Source organism: Genypterus blacodes, unplaced genomic scaffold (genome assembly GCF_046128005.1).
Source record: "Genypterus blacodes isolate CSIRO-AG114 ecotype Tasmania unplaced genomic scaffold, CSIRO-AGI_Gbla_v1 ptg000027l_1, whole genome shotgun sequence".
Classification (NCBI taxonomy): domain Eukaryota; kingdom Metazoa; phylum Chordata; class Actinopteri; order Ophidiiformes; family Ophidiidae; genus Genypterus; species Genypterus blacodes.
Window position 1 is genome coordinate 1,131,483 of NW_027466840.1, and position 22,014 is coordinate 1,153,496.

Below are 22,014 nucleotides of genomic sequence, written 5' to 3' on the forward strand. Positions count from 1 at the left end.
GTGTGATAAGTGTCTGTACCTGGCCTGATTTGTTCTCTCTTTTCTTTCCATACTGGTATATCATAATCAGTGGGAATATGATGATTCAACTGATCATGTGAGTAGCTTTACTTAAGTATATCTTAGTTTTTGTTGTTTTGTTGATTCCTTTGCTTTTATTTGTTTTGATAAGTTCATGAATTGATTTCAACTACAGAAAGAAGATAATGTTACCTTCTTTTGTCCCAATTTTGAGTCCATGTCAAGCTAATTTGTGATTGTTTTGTCCTTTGTAATGATCATGCACACCACATTCCCAATTTCTATCCTTTTCATCTTCACCGGCTAGCCAAGCACCCTGCAACTAAAGTCTTGCTTTTCTACAGGAAATGATCATCACAGAGCTGCAGGCCGAGACCACATATTCAGTCACAGTGGCAGCCTATACAACAAAGGGTGACGGGGCACGCAGCAAGCCCAAACTGATCACCACCACTGGTGCAGGTAAAGTAACTGTCACCGCTGACAAATGTCCCGTGACCCTCTGCTAATGTACTGTATGAAACACACAAAAATGCATTTCTGCTGTCTCAGGCGGCAGATTGCAACCAGTAGGGGAAAAGAAAAAGCACACTGCAAACAATCTTCTTGATGAGTCAGTTAAGTGAGAACGCGGCTAATTGTTGTGTCAATTATGGCAATGCTTCTTAGCCGCTGCTGTGACGCTGGAATGCTCAAGGGAGTTTAAGCATAATGGGAAACGTGGAGAGAAACAAAGGAACGTGAAATGAAAGACAGCACTGCTCAGCTTTTACTGACAGCACACATTTGTAGTAGGTAGTGATATATCTGTCACAATGCACCTCGTGAAATGGAATATTTTATGATTTGTGTCCAATGTACAGAGTATACACAATGATACAAACAAGTTTCTCCATTTTTATAAGAATTTCTTTCTTTCTCTACCCAGTCCCTGATAAACCTCGGCTTATGGTCAGCACCACTAACATGGGCACGGCTCTCCTCCAGTGGCATCCCCCGGCTTTAACCCACGGCCCCCTGCAAGGCTACCGCCTCCGCTTTGGCCGCAAAGACGTGGATCCACTCACCGTCATCGAGTTCCCTGAGAGGGAGAACCACTACACCACTAAGGAAATCCACAAGGGCGCCTCTTACACGTTCCGTCTTTCAGCGCGCAACAAGGTGGGATTTGGCGAGGAGACTGTCAAGGAAGTCACGACAAATGAGGACGTACCAAGCGGCTACCCTCAGAGCATTACGGCCGAGGGTGCCACCACCGCAACCATCCAGGTCAGCTGGAAACCTGTCACGCTGGCAGAGCGCAATGGCCACATAGTGAAATACGCCCTGCAGTATAAGGACATCAACAGCCCACGCAGTCCCTCTGAGCTCTTCATCACCGCCCCGGAATCAACAGTCATTCTGGATGGCCTAAAGGCCGATACCACTTATGATATTAAAATGTGCGCCTTCACCAGCAAGGGTTCTGGCCCCTATAGCCCAAGTGTCCAATTCAGGACACAGCCTTTGGATCAAGGTAGGACCAGTCCCCTGAACTTTCTTAACACCTCCTCTCTTTAAAACCAACCTGTCCCCGCACAACCCTTTCCAACAACTCTGCAAAGCTCAAAATGGCAGGATGCGAAGTGCGGAATCAACCGAGATGGCTCGTTGTTAAGCTAGCGTCCTAACTCTAATTTCACTTAACGTAATCGTAATTTAAGAAACTAACGTGGAGTAAGTATGTGTGTCCATTGTTGTGTTGTCAGTCGAGGGAAAAAGCTCAGTCATTTATTTTAAGAGGTGGTGTGGTATGAAGGTAAGAAGGGAGCGTTTTGTTTAAGTTCAGCGTAGAACCCATTTCAGGCCTGCTTTTTGGAGGGAAGCTTTCCCAGGTAAGCACAGGTATGAAGCCATTGTTGATGGACATACTTTGCCTCTTTGTCTCTAAATTGCACGCTCCCCCTTTCTTTTAGCAGTGTTTGCAAAAAACTTTCACGTGAAAGCTGCCATGAAGACGTCAGTGTTGCTAACTTGGGAAATCCCGGATAGCTACAACCCAGCTCAACCCTTCACTGTGAGCAACATTCAGCTAGTTACAACTCACAGTACATATTACCAAACAGCACCTGAAAAGTACTAACATCAAGTCATTCATCCGCAGATCCTGTACGACAATGGGCAGAGCGTGGAGGTGGACGGCAAGCTAACGCAGAAGCTGATAACGGGTCTCCAACCAGAGACGCAATATTCCTTCCTGCTCACCAACCGCGGCAACAGCGCCGGCGGCCTGCAGCACCGCGTGTCCACCATGACGGCCCCGGATATCCTCCGCAGCAAACCCTACCTGATCGGCAAAACCAACTCTGACGGCATGGTGATTGTGGAACTCCCATCGGTGGAGACGTCCGAGCGAGTGCGGTGAGTCGGCGACACCGGAGCTAATTCCCAGTTGTTTCAAACTTGTATCAAGGATTTGACGATTAAGGCTAATATGATTTGACTGTTGAAATTGCTGTATTACTTTTAATGAAATCAGCACGAGGAAACTTTTTCTAGTCGTTGCTCATGTCCGCGTGAGAGATAATTCAGTCTAATTTCCTTTCTGATGCATTGTGAATAGAAATAAACAAGTTAACTCAATAGCGAAACACGATCTGAATAATTCAGAGAGTCATTTGCATTCGTTCCGACGTTTTGGCGTAATATCCACTTCACCTCAGTCACAGCACAGCGAGATAGTCTGGCTCGTTTAAGCGCTCGCCTTTAAGTCTCTCGCAACCTTTTAACAACGCACGCATCTGTCTGAAAGCCAAAGGAGCACGTTTTATTGTGGACTCGGGCTTTAAACCCATCTCGGGTTTTTGATCTTTCTGGATGCACTTGGCAACAGTATCTCACCATGGAAGAGCTTAAGCTAATTAATTTCCTATTAGCGTGCCACACTGCCTTTCCCCAGCTAACACTAACTTGCATCACACCCAACCAGGAAGCCCTTGTCCAACTGACGCTCGTCACGTCTATGAGTTTGTTATTGCTTCATGGTTATCAGTCTACTGTCTCTACATGCACTGTGGGCAGTGTAGCATTCAGCATTGCCTTCAATTTCATTTCTTTCAAGATGATGCGTCTGTAAAGAGATTTATTCATAGCATTTTCTCAACAACAAACTGTGACATTTAAATTCTGAGAAGGGTGGAATACTACTTATGCCATAAATATGTATTACACGCATATCTGTCTTAATCACAGAAGAGACAAATGTACTGTACTATGGGAAGCCAAAAACTCTCAAACGGAATTGGTCAACGTTTTAAATCCTACAATGAACAATGACCAACATTTGTTACATTTTCACTTTCAGGGGCTATTTTGTGGTGGTCGTACCCCTGAAGAAGCAACGCAATGGCAAGTTCTTCAAACCCTGGGACAACCCCGACGAGATGAATTTAGAGGAGGTACGTTGCTGTGACTCAGCTGCAAAATTTTTGATCACATATTTTGTCTTTCATTCCATATTAAAACTGCGCCCACACAGCTGCGTCCATATTCAGCACGTACTTCTTATCTCAAATGTGAAGAAAAAAGAAGAAGAAAGAAAGAAGTCGGAGCAGTTAAGAGGGCAAGAGGAACGGGAGATGAGCCTCGCTGATTGACGCAAATAGCTGCAGAGAGCAGTGCTCATATGGAAATGAGAACATGAAGTAGCCATCAAGTGCACTGCAAGCTCAACCCCCACCCCCACCGCCTCCCTCTTCTTTGTGTCTGCGGTAATTACCTGAAGAGCAGTGGCAGCATCGGGCCTTCGCGTCTCCTCTCGTTCCGGGGGAAAGCTTTGCCACCGCAAAAACACTCGACAACTTTTATATTTAGCTACTTCAGATAATTCTGGAGTTTTTCTGTGTACCGCATGCATGATTAATTGAGTTAGATCATTGAAGTTTGTATCATGTTTCCACCGTAGCCGTGCTTCATTGCATTAAATTGACACGATTATTCGATTTGAAGTCCATTTACCTCAAGTACTCTATCTTAGAAATGTATAGAAAAGTCTCAGATTTTACCATTTGAAAGTATAACTCAGCCCATTTCAGCACTGGGGTAGTCAAAATGTCGGCTTTTCTTTTGTCGTATAAACATCGTAATATATCATGTGTCGAGGAGGCCAAAAGAAAACACACACACCGTCTCATCTGGCGTCGGCTTTACAGCTCATGCCTACAGGCCCGTGTCTGTAGCCTTGACCGATTGCCCGAAAGTCGCCCCTCTGTCAGAATTTATTTGTTTGTCAATATTGGCATTCACCTTTTCACAACTTTTCCCAAGGGCAGCTAGATTTAGCCGTGTTGACAGGGGAGATGATTGAAGACATTATCGGGGCAGCACCAACGGCCCCGCAGCCAAAACAGAGCACACACATGAGGACGCACACACAGACACACACACACACACACACACACACACACACACACACAGGCTCCTACGTGACTGACAGGCAGGCAAACGCAGGGCTGAGAAGAACACACACACCTATTCATGCAAGAGAGTTGGCCGATATGCAATCAGACACCAAACAACTAGCTGGACTTGATTAGCATAATTATATGAGTCGCACTTTGTACTGTGAGTCCATGGAGTCTTAAGTGAAGAAAAACACTAAAGGCAAATCATGACTGCTAGGACGCTGCAATGTCAAAGGGAAAACACACTATTGGTTTGTTATCATGCAATTGTTCTCTTTAAAAGGGCACCATTTGTTGAGTGTTTGTGTCACAAGATGAGAAAACACATTTGATAGGGAGTATTACCATGTGTATTTATGCCCCCTACTAACTAACCAACCAATTGGCTATATATTGAAAAACATGTATGAATCAAAAACATGGTTATGCATCTATGGCTATGTTGGCATTAACCGTCTAACTTCACGCTTTTCCACTGCAGCTGCTGAGGGAGATCAACCGGACAAGCCGGGGCCTTCGATTCCAGAGGCAGGCCGAGCCAAAAGCTTACATCGCCGCCTACTTCAAAGACCTCCCTAAGGATTTCCCCCTGGGAGACGGCAAGAGCTACGGCGACTTTGAAAACAAGCAGCTCCAGAACGGCCAGGAGTACATCTTCTTCGTGCTCGCCGTTTTGGAGATGTCCGACAATGTGAGTGTGTCCTCTGGTCTCCTTTAAAACATCAGTTACCATTGCTCCTTGGCACATCCTTGTTAGTGATCTCATGTTCTCTGTACTAAAACCGTGGGCACAGAGGGGAGGCAAATTCACTGCACCTTGGCAGGAGGTTAGATGTGTGCGTGTGTGTGTGTGTGGGCTTCCTGGTCAATGTGTTGCTTTGAGTCAGTGTAAGGAGTTGGACTTAAAAACTTCAAACTGCAGCTGCCCTCAGAAGCCGACCCTTGCCTCCTTGGGGAGAGAAACCCCTCAGGACCTTAGCTGATTGCAGGAATACCTCGATAACGGCACCTCTTTTTAATTGCGGCCGATACGCAATCCACCTTATCTCTGTTGCAGCAGCGAGGGCGCGCGCGTGTGTGTGTGTATGTGTACGTGTGTGGGCAGGTGCCTGTCTGGACAGAAGACCAGAAAGCTGCATGATTAGGCAGCTGCGGGGAAGATGATGGATTTGATGAGCTGCAGGGTCTTTGCAGTGCGACCTCGTACCGGGAATTCAGGGTTAGAACAAAGATGTTAATAACCTGACGGGGAAGGAAATCTCTCCCTTCTTCCTCAGTCCTATTGTTCCTATAAATGTGATTCTCTTATCGCTTTCAGATCAATTGAATCACTTCCGACAAAAGCAAAATGAGTACTTTTCTCAGCAGTACTATAAATACCGACAGTTGGTCTGCTCGCAAAGAAACTACTTCAAGCTTTAAGTACTTTTAACCTTAATGAGGTCCTGCTGGACAGGTTGACATATAATGTAAATTCCTTATTACTCGATGCTCTGGAGTCCTTCGCTCCTCTCAAACAAAAGACAGTGCAGGCGGGATAAAACCGCCCCTGTGGTTTACGAACAAAATCTGTTCACTTAAGCAGGGCTGGCTAGAATATATGTGGCGTTGAACCAAACGTGAGGTTTTCATACTTGGTCTGATAGCCCACTAACCTATAAGCAGGCTCTCTCCTCTGCTAGAACCTCTTACTACTCCAAACTAATCAATGTTAAGAGTAACCCCAAATTGTTATTCAATACGGTGCCGCAGCTTTCAAAACAAACCTGCAGCCACGATAAACTCTGTTTCGCCAAACGAGTTCATGGGGTTTTTATAAATAAGGTCGGCAGTATAAAAGCAGAAATTGAAAGTACTGGATCCAGCCATCTGAAACAACGATAGCTGTATTTCAAAGCTTCCTTTCCTTTCTGGAGTGTTTATTTGCCGACCAGCTGACAAACACTTTACCTCTAATAATAATTTATATCAATCCATTTCATAGCACTGAAGCCACCTTGACTAAAGTGGCAAATGATCTTCTCCTCACTGCTGACTCCGGTGCTGCCTGTTCTTAACCTCCTCAATCTAAGCACAAGAACATACAGCAAAGATTGGAATTAGTTCTTAATTTGTATTGGTGGCCACGCTGCCTTTTGTCAGTCCTGACATCTGGGGGGTAAATTAATTTAAGTTTTGCAGTCGTGTCCCCAAACTAGGCTGGATCCATCTTTCAGCATTCAGATCAGAGTGCTGATGTAATTTCACATGAAGATTGGTTTTTGGTATGTTTATGTCCAGGGGACTACAGGATGCATAAGCAAGAAAGCTCCCTAACTTTGGAGGAGGTATTGCAAATAAAATAGTGCAATTAGGAGCAAGTGGAACGTGTGTATTCTCTGATATACTGTTATACCGAGACAGAAATGCCATATTTTATGATAGGACAGAAATTGATTATTTCCTTTTCCATTCAGGTCATGTATGCCACCAGCCCCTATTCTGACCCAGTTGTGTCAGCCGGTATCGACCCTCAGCCAATCATCGATGAGGAGGAAGGCCTCATCTGGGTGGTGGGCCCCGTCTTAGCCGTTGTCTTCATCATATGCATCGTTATTGCCATCCTTCTCTACAAAAGGTGAGCATGTGAAGAGTCTAATACACACGAGGGCATCCATTCCAAAACAGAGCAAAGTATAAACATATGGGTATCCAATATTTATAAATAATGCACATCAGACGGGTATGTAACGATTGTAGATAAGCACATTTGAATGCACAAAAACCAAAGGTAACTCCATGACCCTCACTCTCAGGAGCACACACACACATACACACACACCCTCTAAATCCGAGATGGGCAGACGCTACACAAACAGTTTTGCCATCAAAAGGAGACGCATGCAATCCGTCACCCGGATGAATGCGATGACAGAAAGTTAATCAGACAAATCTATCCTCCGACTTCACTCGCAAACAGAAGTGTGCACAAACACACGCGTACAACTCAGCAGAGCACTCGCGGTGGTGCACTAAATCAAAACAGCCTTTTTCTCCGAAACCCCCCTAGTGGAGGCAGGACCGCACGCTGTCACTGCTCATCAGTCAGGCGTAGTAGGGAAGCGTGCTGACTACCTCCAGCGCATGTCTCTGCATGTGTGTAGCAGCTTTAAGAAAGGCCCTGGGGCCGGGACCAGGGTTAGTATCCCAGCTGGGCCAACCTTCCACCTTTACCTCCACTAAATCCTTACAGTTAACTATCTGTGGTGACACCAAGGTGCAAACATCTTACATCATGTCTTTTCCCAGCGCAATTCATAGCACAAAAGCTGAACTGTGTGTGTGTGTGTGTGTGTGTGTCTGTGGGCTTAGTTGTGTTCCTTTATGACTGACAGATTTAGGCAGCGATTGCCAGACCAACATTAACAGCACATTGGTTAACAATCAGTGCAGATATTTCTCATGTCAAAATCAATTTTTATGTGACATTATGCTCCTCTTGTGGGAAACAAAAGACAACAGCCATGTAATGTTGTGCACCGAGAAAAGGTATGAGGGACACAACACGCAGGTTCAGCAAAGGACAGACATAAATCAGTCAGAGTAGATTGCACATCTACACATAGAGCAAGGGAAGTCAGTTTTTCCAATCCTGAAAATTGATTCCGTCCATGGTTTTAAATGCTTTATATGCTTAATTTGTACCCATTGTTCACTTGTGAGATCTCAAATTCAGCTCCGATTACAATACCAAAGGAGTCGTTGTCATTCTTGAATATTCATCTTAATAACTGGATCAGTTTTATTTGTGGGTAAATTTGCCAATTAAGAGTCAAGAGATGACTTTTCATGCTTGAACAAGAAGCAATCAGCTGAAACTGCTTGAAATAGCGGCGATACAATGTAAAAATCTTGGATGCTCCTGGGAAACAGTGGCGTTTGAAACAAAGAGCCCTGCGGCTGCATAATTGAACGCAATCTCTGAAGTGAAGCATCGCTAATCTTGCACCCAAGCAAAAATTGATTTGTATCGTTTGTCCTTTATACCGTCAGTCACTCACTTATACCAAAAAACATTGTTGGGATTCCGGGATTTTTTTCCCGCAAGATAAATCCAAAGAGTCTCACCATCTAACGATGTGTCAATATTTCTTTTCCTTGCTCACCAATGGAGCAGCAAACCCGACAGGTAAGAGCGAGAAAAATGTGAAGGGGAAACTCCAGTGCCCCTTAAACCCCTTTGATCGCCCCTAAATCACAAACACTGTAAATACAAATAAAGCACACATAATCCACTGGAGTTTACATCACTTAAGAACATAGTATGTCACATGTTTGTTTTAATTAGAGATGTCAACAGGGTATAACTGGGAACATAAAGGAGCAATAATCATACCTTGAAACAAATGTCCAATATCCACTGCAGTTAGATGTACACCGGCCATTATATGTATGTCACAAGCACCATTGACCTGATTTCAAACACACAAGCTATACGAGTGACCATATATGTGCTCACAAATCTCAATGTCCAATAATTCATAATGTATATGTAGACATGATAACCTAACACTGAAAAGCAATTGAGGACAATATCCCTGAAGGAAATTCTATGGAGTTAGGGTTGGTCGAGTAAATCTATTCTGATTTAAGTTATTCACGGGGGCAAAGCTTCACAAAGATGAATTGAATGCCATCATGTTGATTTGATTCGAGTATACAGAGACTCATATTATTTGGTCCAAACCCTGAACTCGCACACGGCATTATCATGATAGCCACAAAGTAGTTGTGTCACCTTGCATATCTCAAGGTAATCTCCTTCCTCAAGGATACAGATGGGGTCAAAGCTAAAACTACACCCTATTTCTTCTCTCCGCCCCTCCCACCCCCACCCCTCCAAAACACTTTACTCACTCTGTTGTGCAGGAAAAGAGCAGAATCCGAAGCGAGGAAAGGGAGTCTCCCAAACAGCAAGGAAATGCCGCTGCACCACCCCACCGATCCCGTTGAGCTCCGGCGCCTGAACTTCCAAACGCCTGGTGAGTATAGTGCAATGTCGTAAGTTCGATACGTTTTGAGAATGTACGACAACAACACTTTTTCTAAAGAGAGGAAATTGTTATACATTCGCTACACAATAGGACCAACCTTGTTGTCTTGTCCTTCACAACCTTTGTTGACATTGATGCGTAACGCCACAACTTTCTAAACTGCTGTCATTGTGATTGAGGTGAGACGGGCACTAAACAAGGGAGCAGTTTGCAGGTAGAGAGCCGACAGGTGCTTAGTGGAAGCACAGAGGGTCAAAATACCGAGACGTGTCCTCCCTGGAGACGCTGCTCAGTGGAAAATGAACAGACAGAAGTGCAAGCTTGACAGTTCTATGGCAGCTGTCATCCATTTGTACACCTGAGTTATCCAGGTCATCGGGACATGTGGCGCTTATTCAGAAACAGTAAAGTTCCACTTCGGTGACATCGTGTCGCTGGATGTCACAGCAAGCGGCATTGTGCAACTCGGGGAAGGTACAAATTGCATCATGGCTGCCTTTACTATTCCGTATGCGAGCGAGTCGAGTGCCAGACAAAGGACAAGCTGTGAACACAAGTGTTTTACTCGCTCTGACCTTTAGTGGCCAAATGAGTGGTGGTCAGCAGCCGGACTTTGGCCGTCTCCGCACGCCCTTTTTCTCGCCTAGAGATAAAGTCACAGTTCATTTATCACCCGCAAGGACAGTGCCCGCCTTTGCCTCCTCCCGACTGAAACAGAAATGCGCAACTGCTGTTCAGAGTTCCTCTGGCACCGACTGCTTTGGGACAGGTGTTCAGAGGCTGCCAATAATGTTGTACTATCAAAGCCATATTTTTCAGGTCAGCTAGTATGAAAGGAGGATGAATTATCCCTGCAGGCTCGTTTTTGAAAAAAAGATTATGCAGATTTATGAAAGCCCTTCAATGACGTTAGGACCATTACTGACTGTTTCATCCTGGCAGAGTGGTATTTTTCCTTTTGGCTCAGAGTGATCTGAACCATTCTCCCACTATTTCAGCCTTCTCTCAAGCTATCTTTTTTCCTCCCAACAGGCTTTCTGAGAGCCGGTATCTTGGCACTCTTGCTGCTCAAAAGGACAAACCTTTTTTTCCCTTCCTCCCACGTGACCACTTTCTCTCAAGTCCTGAAGCAGCGCTACATTAGACCTCCTCTTTTCCCGACTCGCTCCACTCTCCCTTACACCTCTTTACCCCTCAATGGACATTTTCATCTTAAGGATGCTTGATATTTGAGCGATGGCATGCTAGAAATGGTACTCTCATTGTCCCCAGCGGTGGAAATGGATGTTGAGTGGCGGGCTGCAATAGAAACACCCTTTGCCATCTCTCAGAGATGTGTGAGTGGGTGGGAAAACGAGGTCTCGCTTCCATTAGCTAATGCTCACAAAATGAAACATTACCTGTGTAATGCAGAGAGAGAGAAGGGGGGGGAGGAAGAGAGAGAGAGGGAATGTCATACAGCTTATGCTGCAAAACACCAACTACATTCTTGAGTCACAGAAAGTTAGTGACCTGACTGTGAGAATTTTCTACACACAAACAGACTCAGGCCCCAGAGTTTTCCCCAGTTTTAGTCTCATATGCAGTGCTTCAATATTATCAACTCCTACGCTCTCTTAATGTGTATGTACTGTATACACATTGACTACTTGCAAAATAAAAGGGTGAAACCTTGCGAGTCATTTGTTACCACAGCCCAGTCAGGCAGGAGGTTTGATCCTTTGCCAACTACCAGAAAAGTAGAAGATGAAGAAAAAGAAGCTGTAAATGAATGCTATAAAAAACAGCACTATTTAGCTCCACTTGTGGTCATGCGACCATCCTTTGAGTCGACAAATTCTTTCTTCCTTTTCCTCTATGGATAGAAGCTTGCTTTCTCCGGAATCGAAACATTTCTTTGAACAAAAGGCAGTTCTGTTCCGGAAATCCCACTTTTTGTCGGCACACAGGTATTATCAATCCTCAAAGTGTCCCAAGCCTCTGTTCTCTCAAGACCAACCGGAAATGTTACTCAGGTCTGAGGATGACATGTTACAGCGACAACTTTTCCCACATTCTTCCCTGCTTTATGCAGGCATTCACGCACACATACGTTGACATGACTAGACTGCATGTGTGAAACATCCTCAGGTTGATGTGAATGTCAAATACTAAGTTGCTTAAGTTGTGGTTTGTATCACCTTTGTATGCGTTTGCTTTGTTATTCCGATGACGTAAGCATGGTAGTCTAGCCAAGCGTCCAGCATGTTGATTTGTCTGTTACTAATTTTCTGGCCCAAGTAGTCTACACAGCCATTCCAAAACTTTCTGTCTCATTTCATTTTGTGAAGAGATTCATCATCACATTCCCATAACATCTGTAGTGTCTTTATTTACGCCCCCATTTCCTCCACAGGTTCAGGTGCACCCAGTCACCCCAGTAACCTTCATTTGTCAAGTTAGTTGGTCTCGATTATGCTTCTACATGGTTTCACCTTTTGTTTTTCGGCTTTGAATCAGCTCTTTCCCATTTCCTTCCAATGCTTTGTATCTCCATCCCCATGTAACCTACATGGTGTTAATGCTATGTCATTAAAGAAGGCGTGGTTTGAAATGATAGTGAACATCTGTCATCCCTCAAAGCAAACATTAAACATCTGGCCTACCTTTTTTTGCAGGGGTATCTGTGTTTGTGCCCTAATCGTCACTCTGTGTCCACTGCAGCTTTTTCTGTGAATAACATCCTTCTCACAATAGGGCGAGTCCCAGAGGGGCAAGCAGGCTCAATTCTTTCTCATTGGCTTCTGTTTCTGTATTCTTTTCACTAGCATGGCCGCCCTTTCTAACCCACAGACTAGCTTAACAACATCCACCTTTCCACACATTCTTAAACACACATCCTGCTTATCTGATGTTGAATGTTTGTTGGCTTGTGCTTGGAAGGATGCCTTCTTGCACAACTGTTGACTGACCTTCAGTCCATTTGATTGACAGGCATGGCAAGCCACCCTCCGATCCCGGTCATGGACCTGGCAGATCATCAGGAGCGCCTAAAAGCCAACGACAACCTCAAGTTTTCACAGGAGTACGAGGTAATAATGTTTTGACCAGCTGTTCAATGTAATATAGGGGAGGTCGCAAGAATCAATGAGGAAAACATGAATATCAAATAACATGGACATATAGCTGTTTTTGAACCTCATCATGGACCAAAGTTGGGGGAATTCTACAGCTCTGATGGGGGCAAAGTTAAGGTCATAATTTAAGTCAAGTGCATAATTAGGAACACTCCTCTGGGGACCATGATTATCATCACAATACGGTGTGGTAATCACAAAAGATACTATTGACATTTTATACAGACAGATAAACCAAGTGCCTAAGCAATTTAACTTACATTGTCAAGACAATTCCCATTATAACATCAAACTAATCACACCTACCCAGAATTAAACACGTGCATAATGTTATTAAATCTTTGGCATTTCCACAGTAGGCGAATTCACTTTAGACCAGTCAGGTGATTAAACTGAAATGCAGAGCCTGGTCAAAACCATCCAAACACATGCACTAAATAAAGGTGTGACAGTGTTTCTAAAACAATAGCTGTCTTCCCTAATAGCTACATCTATGACGATGACCTAAACCTCATGTTTGGCCTCTGCCTGTCAGCATATAAATTCCTATGCTATATAAATGTCTGTGTGAGGACTCTTAAGTGCACCCGGAATGAGTCACCGGAACGAGTGATTAATGAGTCAGCAGAAGAGTGTCACAAGTGCCATAAACATCTGCGCACTGGTATATAAAGTGGGATTTAGTGTTACTCATCAGCGAGAGACTATATGAGTGGTTAATGCACTGCTGGACTCTGGTGATGCAACAGCTATGGTCTATTGACACTAATGATCACGTTTCATCATATGTGGACTTTGTAGTTCAATTATCAGTCTGGAATACACAGCCAGGCTTCTACTAAGATGGAAATGCGTCATGAAAGCGTTCAGAGGCAATTAAGGACAATGGATATACTGGATCTTGTAGGTGGATCCAACGCTAACCTTGGAGGTTAAAGTGCTCAGAAAGTGCACTGCACTGCAGGCATACTATGGAAATGTTGTCTCTACGTTGGCCGCACACTGTGGAAAAAAACCTTTGTTTGCAAAACATTGGCGGAGCCTGAAGAACTGTGAAAGCAAGAGGTCCTGCCGGGGGAACAGTGTGGGAGGGACGTGGTCATCCTCACGCTGCAGGCCCTGCATTGGCTCCAGAATATACAGTATGCGGTCACCACATGGGCGCCTGCCAAGCTGCCCAATCATTGCTGGAGCTTAAGTACATTGAATTCCAATTTTCTTAGTGCTTAGTCGCAAGCGGTGGAAAGCAATTTTACAAGCAGAATGACATAAAGATTTTTATTATGAGCAGAATTGCTACCCACTGTTTCAACATACAATATTTACTAAAGTATAAGGATTAGCCAATGATTTACACCCCTGCATATGTTGCAGATACAGACTTCTATTGTTGTATTCACACGCTCATATCTGTTAATATGTTTCCTCCAATGGTTTTAGCAAAATAGGATGCCCATCAAAGTTTATCATTATCAACTTGATCATAAATAATATAATCATTTCTTTACCTTTATGGTTCCATCAGTGTCTCCAAATAGTCGTAAAACTGCCTCAATATTTGTATCTGCCAAGAATAAATACGAGGCCCATTAATTAGCGAGAAAGTTATCATGGGAAATTGTTAATGTCCAAATATAGGTCTCAATTCTGTAGAGTCTGTACTTCTTTAACAGACATTCTAATTTAACTCATAAAAGCAGTCTGCAGCCATTAAAAACACAGCCATAACATTTTCAGTGATGCGAAATGGGAATACTATCTTTCATAACTTTGTATTTTCCCTTTGCGATATTACATTTTATCGTTTATTTATGTCTGACAAGGGAGTATCTTCAATCCCTGCTTTACAAAGCTGGGAGAGGACTTGGATTGTGGATTCTCTGGAACTGCTCCCGAGTGTGGCACTCCAGTGTGTTATAAAGCCTTACAAATCAAATGAGGAAAGCCGGTGGAAACGCGAGCTTCTCCTTTGTGACTAATGTGAAATTTTGTCATTGTTTTTGTCTTTTGTAATGTAGTGGCAAGTCAAGAGAACTCTCAAGCTCTGGGAATGACTGGTACAGAGAGTGGAGTTTGCTCAATCGCTAAATGTTTGAAGGCAAAATTTCACAGAATCTTCTTTTGGTAACAATTCACTTGAAAAGCATCTTTGTCTGTAAAAGCTGGACATGCCAATCATTCATTTTGAATGCCAACACAGACAGCAATTATCGTTGAGTTGTAATGAGAACACTAACTAAGCAATTTATTAATATTAATTCGCTTGAAGAGCTTCTTAACATTAGGGCATTTCTTACCAGAGAAGTACACTCCCAATTAACTATGGAATAGCTTTGAAGAATTACCCTAGTAAATAATTTATTAACTTCACTTTTTTTTATAGATATATTTTTCTTTTAAAGCACTTTTACATGACACGATTTGACCTTAAGAGGAAAATAAAGTTTCATAATGGGCAAAACTTGACTAAATGTATGCTTCCCATTGCCTATCCACTCTGGAAACTATGTCATCAGTATAGACATGGAGCAATTGATCAAGGTGGGGCATAATAATGCATTGTAGAACAGTAGAATTGCGCGGAAACATACTTTTAGGAAACTACCTGCCTCTCAGCGAAGGCCTGAAATCGCCTCCCAGCCAGGAGCGAAAAGCCTGAAACAGAAGTGAAGGCACAAAGCCGAGTGTGGCCAATTTTGTCGAGAGCTGCATTTAATCATAAGAAAATGAATAAATCAGATATTCATTTTCAATCCATGCTGTGCAATGAAAGACATACTTCAGTAAGCCTCTCTGATATTGATCATGCATGAATAGCTCACGGCCAAGTGGAATTCAATCATGGCATTTGCGCTATTGCGAAATGTTCCTATCGTGCAAAAATATGCCGCAATAATGACATGCTTTTCTTTTCCTTTTCAGTCCATTGATCCTGGGCAACAGTTCACGTGGGAGCACTCTAACCTGGAGGTCAACAAACCAAAGAACAGATATGCCAATGTGATTGCCTACGACCACTCCAGAGTCTTGCTCTCCGGTATTGATGGTATGCCGCCCACCAACATCTTCACCCTTACTGCTGTATTATTGATTCTTCAGATGGCCGCGATAACCATGTCTACGAGTCCTCAGGAGCACAAGCTTACTGTAATTTTAATCCTTCAGCAGTGTGGCATGCTGCTTATTTGCTTTCATGCCCAAGGTGCTTGCATAAAATAGATGGCAGGAATAGGCAATTTTCCCATAAATGCAGAGGTGAATGTTACATTTTGACGGCACAATATAGTCAAAGGAGGCAAGTCACTTTTACCCGCATCCGCTCATCCGTTTGGAAGCCAGATAATGCATGTTAGAGTAAAGAATCTTTCAATGAAGATGGATTTCTCCTCTACATTGCTTGAAGCCAACTCCAGGCTCCTTTTCCAGTTTATTCATAACAAACAACAGCACACGCTCAAGCATTAATTAACCACTTTCACCTTACCACTCTCATCCGATTATGACGCCAAACAAATTGACAAGTAAATGCATTATGTGACAAAAGCAGACAGATAAAGACTTGGGAGTCCCTTTGCAGTCTCAGACACAACACACAGCCAAGTGCTGATGGACCCCATTAGCCAGGCACATAAACACATCTGCACACCCACACCAGAGCCTTTTGTGCTGCTGGCGAGTAAGTAGCTCTCATCCAGGTGGACATGGGGGAGTTTTTCGCCTTCTAAAGCTTAAACAAAGCCTTTTGGCAAGCAATGTGTCTATTGTTTACTTTGATTGGGTTCTTCCAATAAAAAAAAGGATTTGGGATTTCACATCAGAGTATACACAACTACTTTCAGAAAGTATGGATGTGGGGTTGGATCAGCAGAATCTTTGGAAAACAGGCACTCAAATGGATGCATTTGTTGACTTTAAGTATAAATGCTGACTGAAATCTGAAATGAATTGCTTTGTTACTTTTGGAACATTAAGGTATGGAAAATAGGAAAAAGTGCTCTCTCCATCTCCATTATTCTATTTTTAGTGTTGTGCCGCTGCTGTTCGACAATGAAGCAAAACAAAATCCAGTCTGGTTCTGTTCCGTTTCCAGCATCCCTCGGCTTGGGGAAAACTTAAATCAGGGAATTTGTGGAATATGTTGCGTTATCATTGTAAAAGCCTGTCCATCACAAGGAGAAATACATTTCTATGAGAGATTTCCCTGCATTGTATCAAGCGGACTCAGCGCTGAATAATACAGCTGCAATGTTGGCATGTGTACAACAAAAATGGTAAAATTTATACAAATCCTGACTGACAGAAAGTATAAAGACGAAACCCATTTGCAAATGAGCATTAAACAACTTGCCTCGTTCTCATTAAACCACAGTAATGGCTCATTTTTTTGCTCTCTCTCTTTTCAATTTGAAAACATACCGGGTTTAATTGTATCTATCCCTTGTCCATCACGGAAATGCACAGTCTGGAGAAGCAGAGGATGAGGATATTGTTTGAAAAAATAGAAATCATAATGTGGGAGGGTTTTAAATGTGTTTACGTTCCATTTTCTGTGTCATCCCCCCCCGCCATTCTGTTGAATAAGTTACCTGGGAGTAAAAGGAAGTCTGAGGGAGAGAGGGGAGGGAGGGAGCGTTTGCAGTGAGGGGATTCTCGAAGACGTGGCGCCCATGCAGATGAGACTTATCTCGGCCGACCATGTGTGCACGGAGCCCCTAAACTGCCAGTTCTGAAGCATTGACTAGCTGTCAGCTCTGTCTCTCTCCCCTGGATTCAAAAAGGCTGCTGTGCCTTTCATTTACCATAAGCAAAAAGGAAGGAGGTTCAATGAGGGGCGGGGGGGGAAGGTTTGTCGGTTTGTTTCTCCATGTCCGATTTACTGACTTAAACAAAACTGTATCTGTGAGTCAGTTGTAGATACCGGAATAAAAACATATGCACCTGAGCATTGCTGGCAAATAGAGAAAATCATGGAAAGGTCGGTTCCATACCGATACAGCAATTGGTTGATTGAATTGAAATCATTGGCTTTACATGAAATTATAGGACACCTGTACAAAAGCCCTAACTTTATGTCATTTTCTGTGTTCCACAAACAAGCATATATTATTTTCTGAAACAGTCCAGTATCGGTTTCAAGCAACCTTGACAGGTCACGTCTTATTCTGCCTCGTTTCCTAGGTATCCCCGGAAGCGACTACATCAACGCCAATTATGTAGACGGCTACAGGAAGCAGAACGCATACATCGCAACGCAAGGATCGCTGCCGGAGACATTCGGTGACTTCTGGAGGATGATCTGGGAACAGAGGAGCGCCATCATTGTCATGATGACCAAACTGGAGGAGAGGTCCAGGGTAAGAGGCAGAAATGCTGACACAACCACATAACTCTGCTATTTCGTGTCTAAGACCACTCCACCTTTCATACAAAGCCCCTAAAATGAATTTTACGTACATGTATGCACTTAAAATCCAGCTATGGAATGTGAAAAACTCTCAAACACATACAATTTTGATTGATTCAAGTTGTCATGGCAACTCCTGCACGGTTGACGTGGGCCAAAAGTGCAATAATCTGATCTCGGGCATATCTGGAATTGTGTAACCGAGCGTATGAAAGCTTGCACGGCTGACCGCTGACGTTCGTGCTCGTGCGGCTGTTGCATGCCGTCGTATGAGGTTCTCTGCATCTGCAAAGTGCATGATATGGCGATTAACACAGTCCGCGCCTGTCAAGTTTGAGTTACGCAGAACAGACGTGTGACACAAATGTGCTTCTCGGCTCCATGGCAACGCACAAAGGCTCTGCACAAGACGCCCCCATCGCGATTCCACCCATGCAATAATACTGTTTGACATTTGCAGTACATAATGTGCTTTTGTTGCTACCACCAGCTCGTGTCTTTGATATTAATCGCTCCCCATCATTTGCTGCGATGCTCTCGAGCCGTCTATGTATGTTTTGCATATCTAAAGCTTGAATATTTTGCAAGTAAACACTATTATGAATCACTTATTGTTCCTGCTGTCGATGTCATAACTGCTGCTTAGGGAAATTACCAATTGAGGAGCAGATTTGTTGGATGTTTCAGCATGTATGTTGCTGCAGCTGCTATAACTAAATCAGGACTATGACACAAGTACATAATGAAAGGAAATATATAAAAAAATTATTTGGCAAACAAGTTGTTTCCGTCTCAACTTCCCCAGTTCACCGTGGCAGCCAAGCAGCAATTTCATAATGGAACAGTGTTTTATTGAGCACTCAATGGGAAACAAACCAGTATACTCCAATAATACTAAACCTGAGCCTTTAATATGATTGGTTGACTGCAGTTAGCTTTGTAATTAGAGAGTCTGTCAGGACAATTAATGGCAGTGTCGGCTTCACACAAATATCTCAGGCCATTTCCTTGATTGTGAAATCAAACCCTGTCAGCGGTACTGGAGAAATGGTGTTTATTCCACCTTGGCGGACTCGAGGACTGCGCAGGGTGTTGAGAGCAGGGCGTTGTTGGAAAAAGCATTTTGGATTCACCAAGATGAATAACTAAAGCTTTAACAAACTATAACCTCTATAACACCGGGCCTTATCCACTTGGCTATTTAGCAATTTGTCTTGAAACCTTTTTTCTCTCCTTTGCAGGTGAAATGTGATCAGTATTGGCCCACAAGAGGGACAGAGACCTATGGTCTCATCCAAGTGACACTGTTAGACACAGTGGAGTTGGCTACGTACTGTGTCAGGACATTTGCACTTTTTAAAGTAAGCGGCTCATTTCCCTGTTGCTCAGTTGCTTAACCCTAACACACCGACAACTGTCAAGTGATGCAGCACTCACCTTACTTTTTCCACGTCCACATTCAGAACGGTTCCAGCGAGAAGAGAGAGGTGAGGCAGTTCCAGTTCACGGCCTGGCCGGACCACGGGGTGCCGGAGCATCCCACTCCGTTCCTGGCTTTCCTGAGACGGGTAAAAGCTTGCAATCCTCCAGACGCAGGGCCCATGGCGGTACACTGTAGGTAAGAAACAACACGTCATAAAGGTATAAAGTTTGACAATACACAGTGTTAGCTGTGTCTGTATAGATTTATAAATGAGTCGTCTCTGCAATGCAGATGTTTCAGAGCAACAAACATGAATCAGAGGAAAAAATGTGATGTGTAAAGTTGATATGAAGCTGACCATGGCCCACTTTCATCCCTCACAAACCATTCTACTACCTGTCACAGGAGGCACTTTAAAATGACAATATAGCACTAAGAATACTCGTGTCATTGCCCTCAGCAATCGTAAACATGTACTCCCACACACTGACACACCAATGTATGCAGACCTGTCATTTTTCTTGCTACAACACTAACGCGTTGCACATCAGCAGCCAACAAGTGCTTGGCTTATCCCTTGGGTTAGTGCTTCTGAAACAAACGACTTCACTTCCCTCAGCTCCGAAAAAAAAAGTAGCCAGACTCCCAACAGAGAGGCGGAAAAGATAGCGTGCAGACTTCTGGCTCCTCTCAAGTCATGAAATCATCAGGAGCTCTGCACAGTCAAAGAGATGACAACAGTGTAAATGAAGAAGCAGAGATAGCGAGCGTACTCGATAGAAACTAGTGTCAGAACCTGACAAAAAAAGGGAAAGGGGGATTACTGAAGAGGCTGAATTACCACATGCTGAAGTTAATTAGAGCTACTTGCTGAATCGCATCAAATTGAAAAATCCTGACTTTCCACAACGAAGCAGAATGCAGGAATTAGTGTCATTCGGCAGATGGAGAGTTTTTAATTCCTCTGGCTGCCTATCAGATAGAGCCATGCCCAAGCTTCAAATCCTTACAGAGGCACTCCCACTCTCTCATGTTTGACCACCATTTTGCATAAACCAGCTTTTAACGTTTATATACTGAGCAACATACTGTCAAAACACTGTTTTACATTAGATATGGAATGCTACAATTTGATAGATGTGTCCAAGCTTGAAATGTGCTCGATTCCTATACTCTCCATAACCTTTGCTTACACACACACACACACACACACACACACACACACACACACACACACACACACACACACACACACACACACACACACACACACACGTGAGCCTAAATAAAACGGAGTGGTGGGCTTCACATAATTAATTGCAATGTGCAGTCCCTGGAGCACTTGATTAATTAGTCGGTCAGGCAATTGAAAACTGGGAGGTGCACCAAACATGGCAGCTCACCGTGTAATTGCTGAAAGGATTTGTGCAATGGACACAACTGGCCAAATAAGCATCTGGGGGATTCAAGAGGGACTGGCAGATCAGGAGACAAGTAGCAGTGAATGAACAAGACGTGCTTCCGTTTATGAAAATTTCATCATCATCTCATCGCTAACTGAGTCACATCCCCAGCTGTTTCCGCGCAATTAAATCATTTGTAATGCTCCCCATAGACACAAAGCCATCCTATTTTATAGATCTTCAAGATGAGAAAGCTTAGGAGCTTAGGAACAATAACAAAATTCGGCACTTCTGCCTCAACTTGTGGCAAATTTCATATATAATACGGCACAGTGGCTGGCCAACTTGTGCATAAGATAAAGAAGAATATTGATCAAAACATGGAGGACAAACGCACATGGATGAGATCAGAGTGCATCCACAACACCTCAACATCATTCGTGGCATTTGAATGAAACCACAGGTCAGGTGCTGTCCGTTTTTGCCAAAGGGTCACCCCAGGAATTGCAAGGACATTTCAAATAAGGACATGATTGGCTACCAGGGTGACCACCGACCTTTCCCCAAGACTGAAGATTGGTGAAGTATTTGATCAAGCTCAACTAAATACAACCAGGTTTCTGTAATTACTTTGCAATTTGTTGCAAAATTGAAGTAAAAGTTTCTGGCACAAAATAATAAAAACAACATTCTAGTTGTCCACAGCAAAGTTTACTTTAATGGACACGATTGACATTTTCCTTGTGCTAGAATGCTTTGACAGTATTTTTAATGAAGGGTTTAAATGTAGCCAGTTGCATTCAGATTTCATCATTGCAGCCCCAAGCAAAATGAGGCGCTCTTAATGAAAAGTCTACAAAACCCAATGTGATGATGATAGTCGTGATGCGGAATGGCCATTGTTAGCCTGAGTGAAGCCAAAGAACTCAAAAATAGCTCGACTCTGCTAAGGTGTGTCATTGCCGCAAAACTCAACCACAAGGGAGCTTTGCAACAATGACAGCAAGGCTCCTTAAGGGGTTTGAATAAGGAAACCACTGATTTGAATTAGACTGAAACAGAGACAGAATTTGCAGGAAATTGGCAACAAAGCGGGGGGTCTACGCAGGATCACCTTCTCTCTCCTCACACCAATTGCAACTGTTTCTTCCTTATTGCCAAAAGCTCTTCCT

The 22,014-nt window shown here is 43.5% G+C and overlaps 1 protein-coding gene across 6 annotated transcripts in view; it reads left to right on the forward strand.

Annotated features, from left to right (window-relative positions):
* LOC142993127 (receptor-type tyrosine-protein phosphatase delta) overlaps positions 1–22,014 on the forward strand; it is a 297,399-nt gene that overhangs the window by 265,221 nt on the left and 10,164 nt on the right. For 2 of the 6 annotated variants that reach the window (XM_076143778.1, XM_076143779.1), the window contains 15 exons: positions 71–97; positions 366–483; positions 950–1,537; positions 1,977–2,077; positions 2,165–2,421; positions 3,365–3,458; positions 4,945–5,154; positions 6,920–7,080; positions 9,372–9,484; positions 11,892–11,933; positions 12,470–12,567; positions 15,535–15,658; positions 17,791–17,966; positions 19,258–19,377; positions 19,480–19,634. In XM_076143778.1, coding sequence (XP_075999893.1) covers positions 71–97; positions 366–483; positions 950–1,537; positions 1,977–2,077; positions 2,165–2,421; positions 3,365–3,458; positions 4,945–5,154; positions 6,920–7,080; positions 9,372–9,484; positions 11,892–11,933; positions 12,470–12,567; positions 15,535–15,658; positions 17,791–17,966; positions 19,258–19,377; positions 19,480–19,634 — 2,384 coding nt within the window. The remainder of the gene's footprint in view (positions 1–70; positions 98–365; positions 484–949; positions 1,538–1,976; positions 2,078–2,164; positions 2,422–3,364; positions 3,459–4,944; positions 5,155–6,919; positions 7,081–9,371; positions 9,485–11,891; positions 11,934–12,469; positions 12,568–15,534; positions 15,659–17,790; positions 17,967–19,257; positions 19,378–19,479; positions 19,635–22,014) is intronic. The other 4 variants (XM_076143781.1, XM_076143780.1, XM_076143782.1 and 1 more) reach the window with 4 other exon arrangements.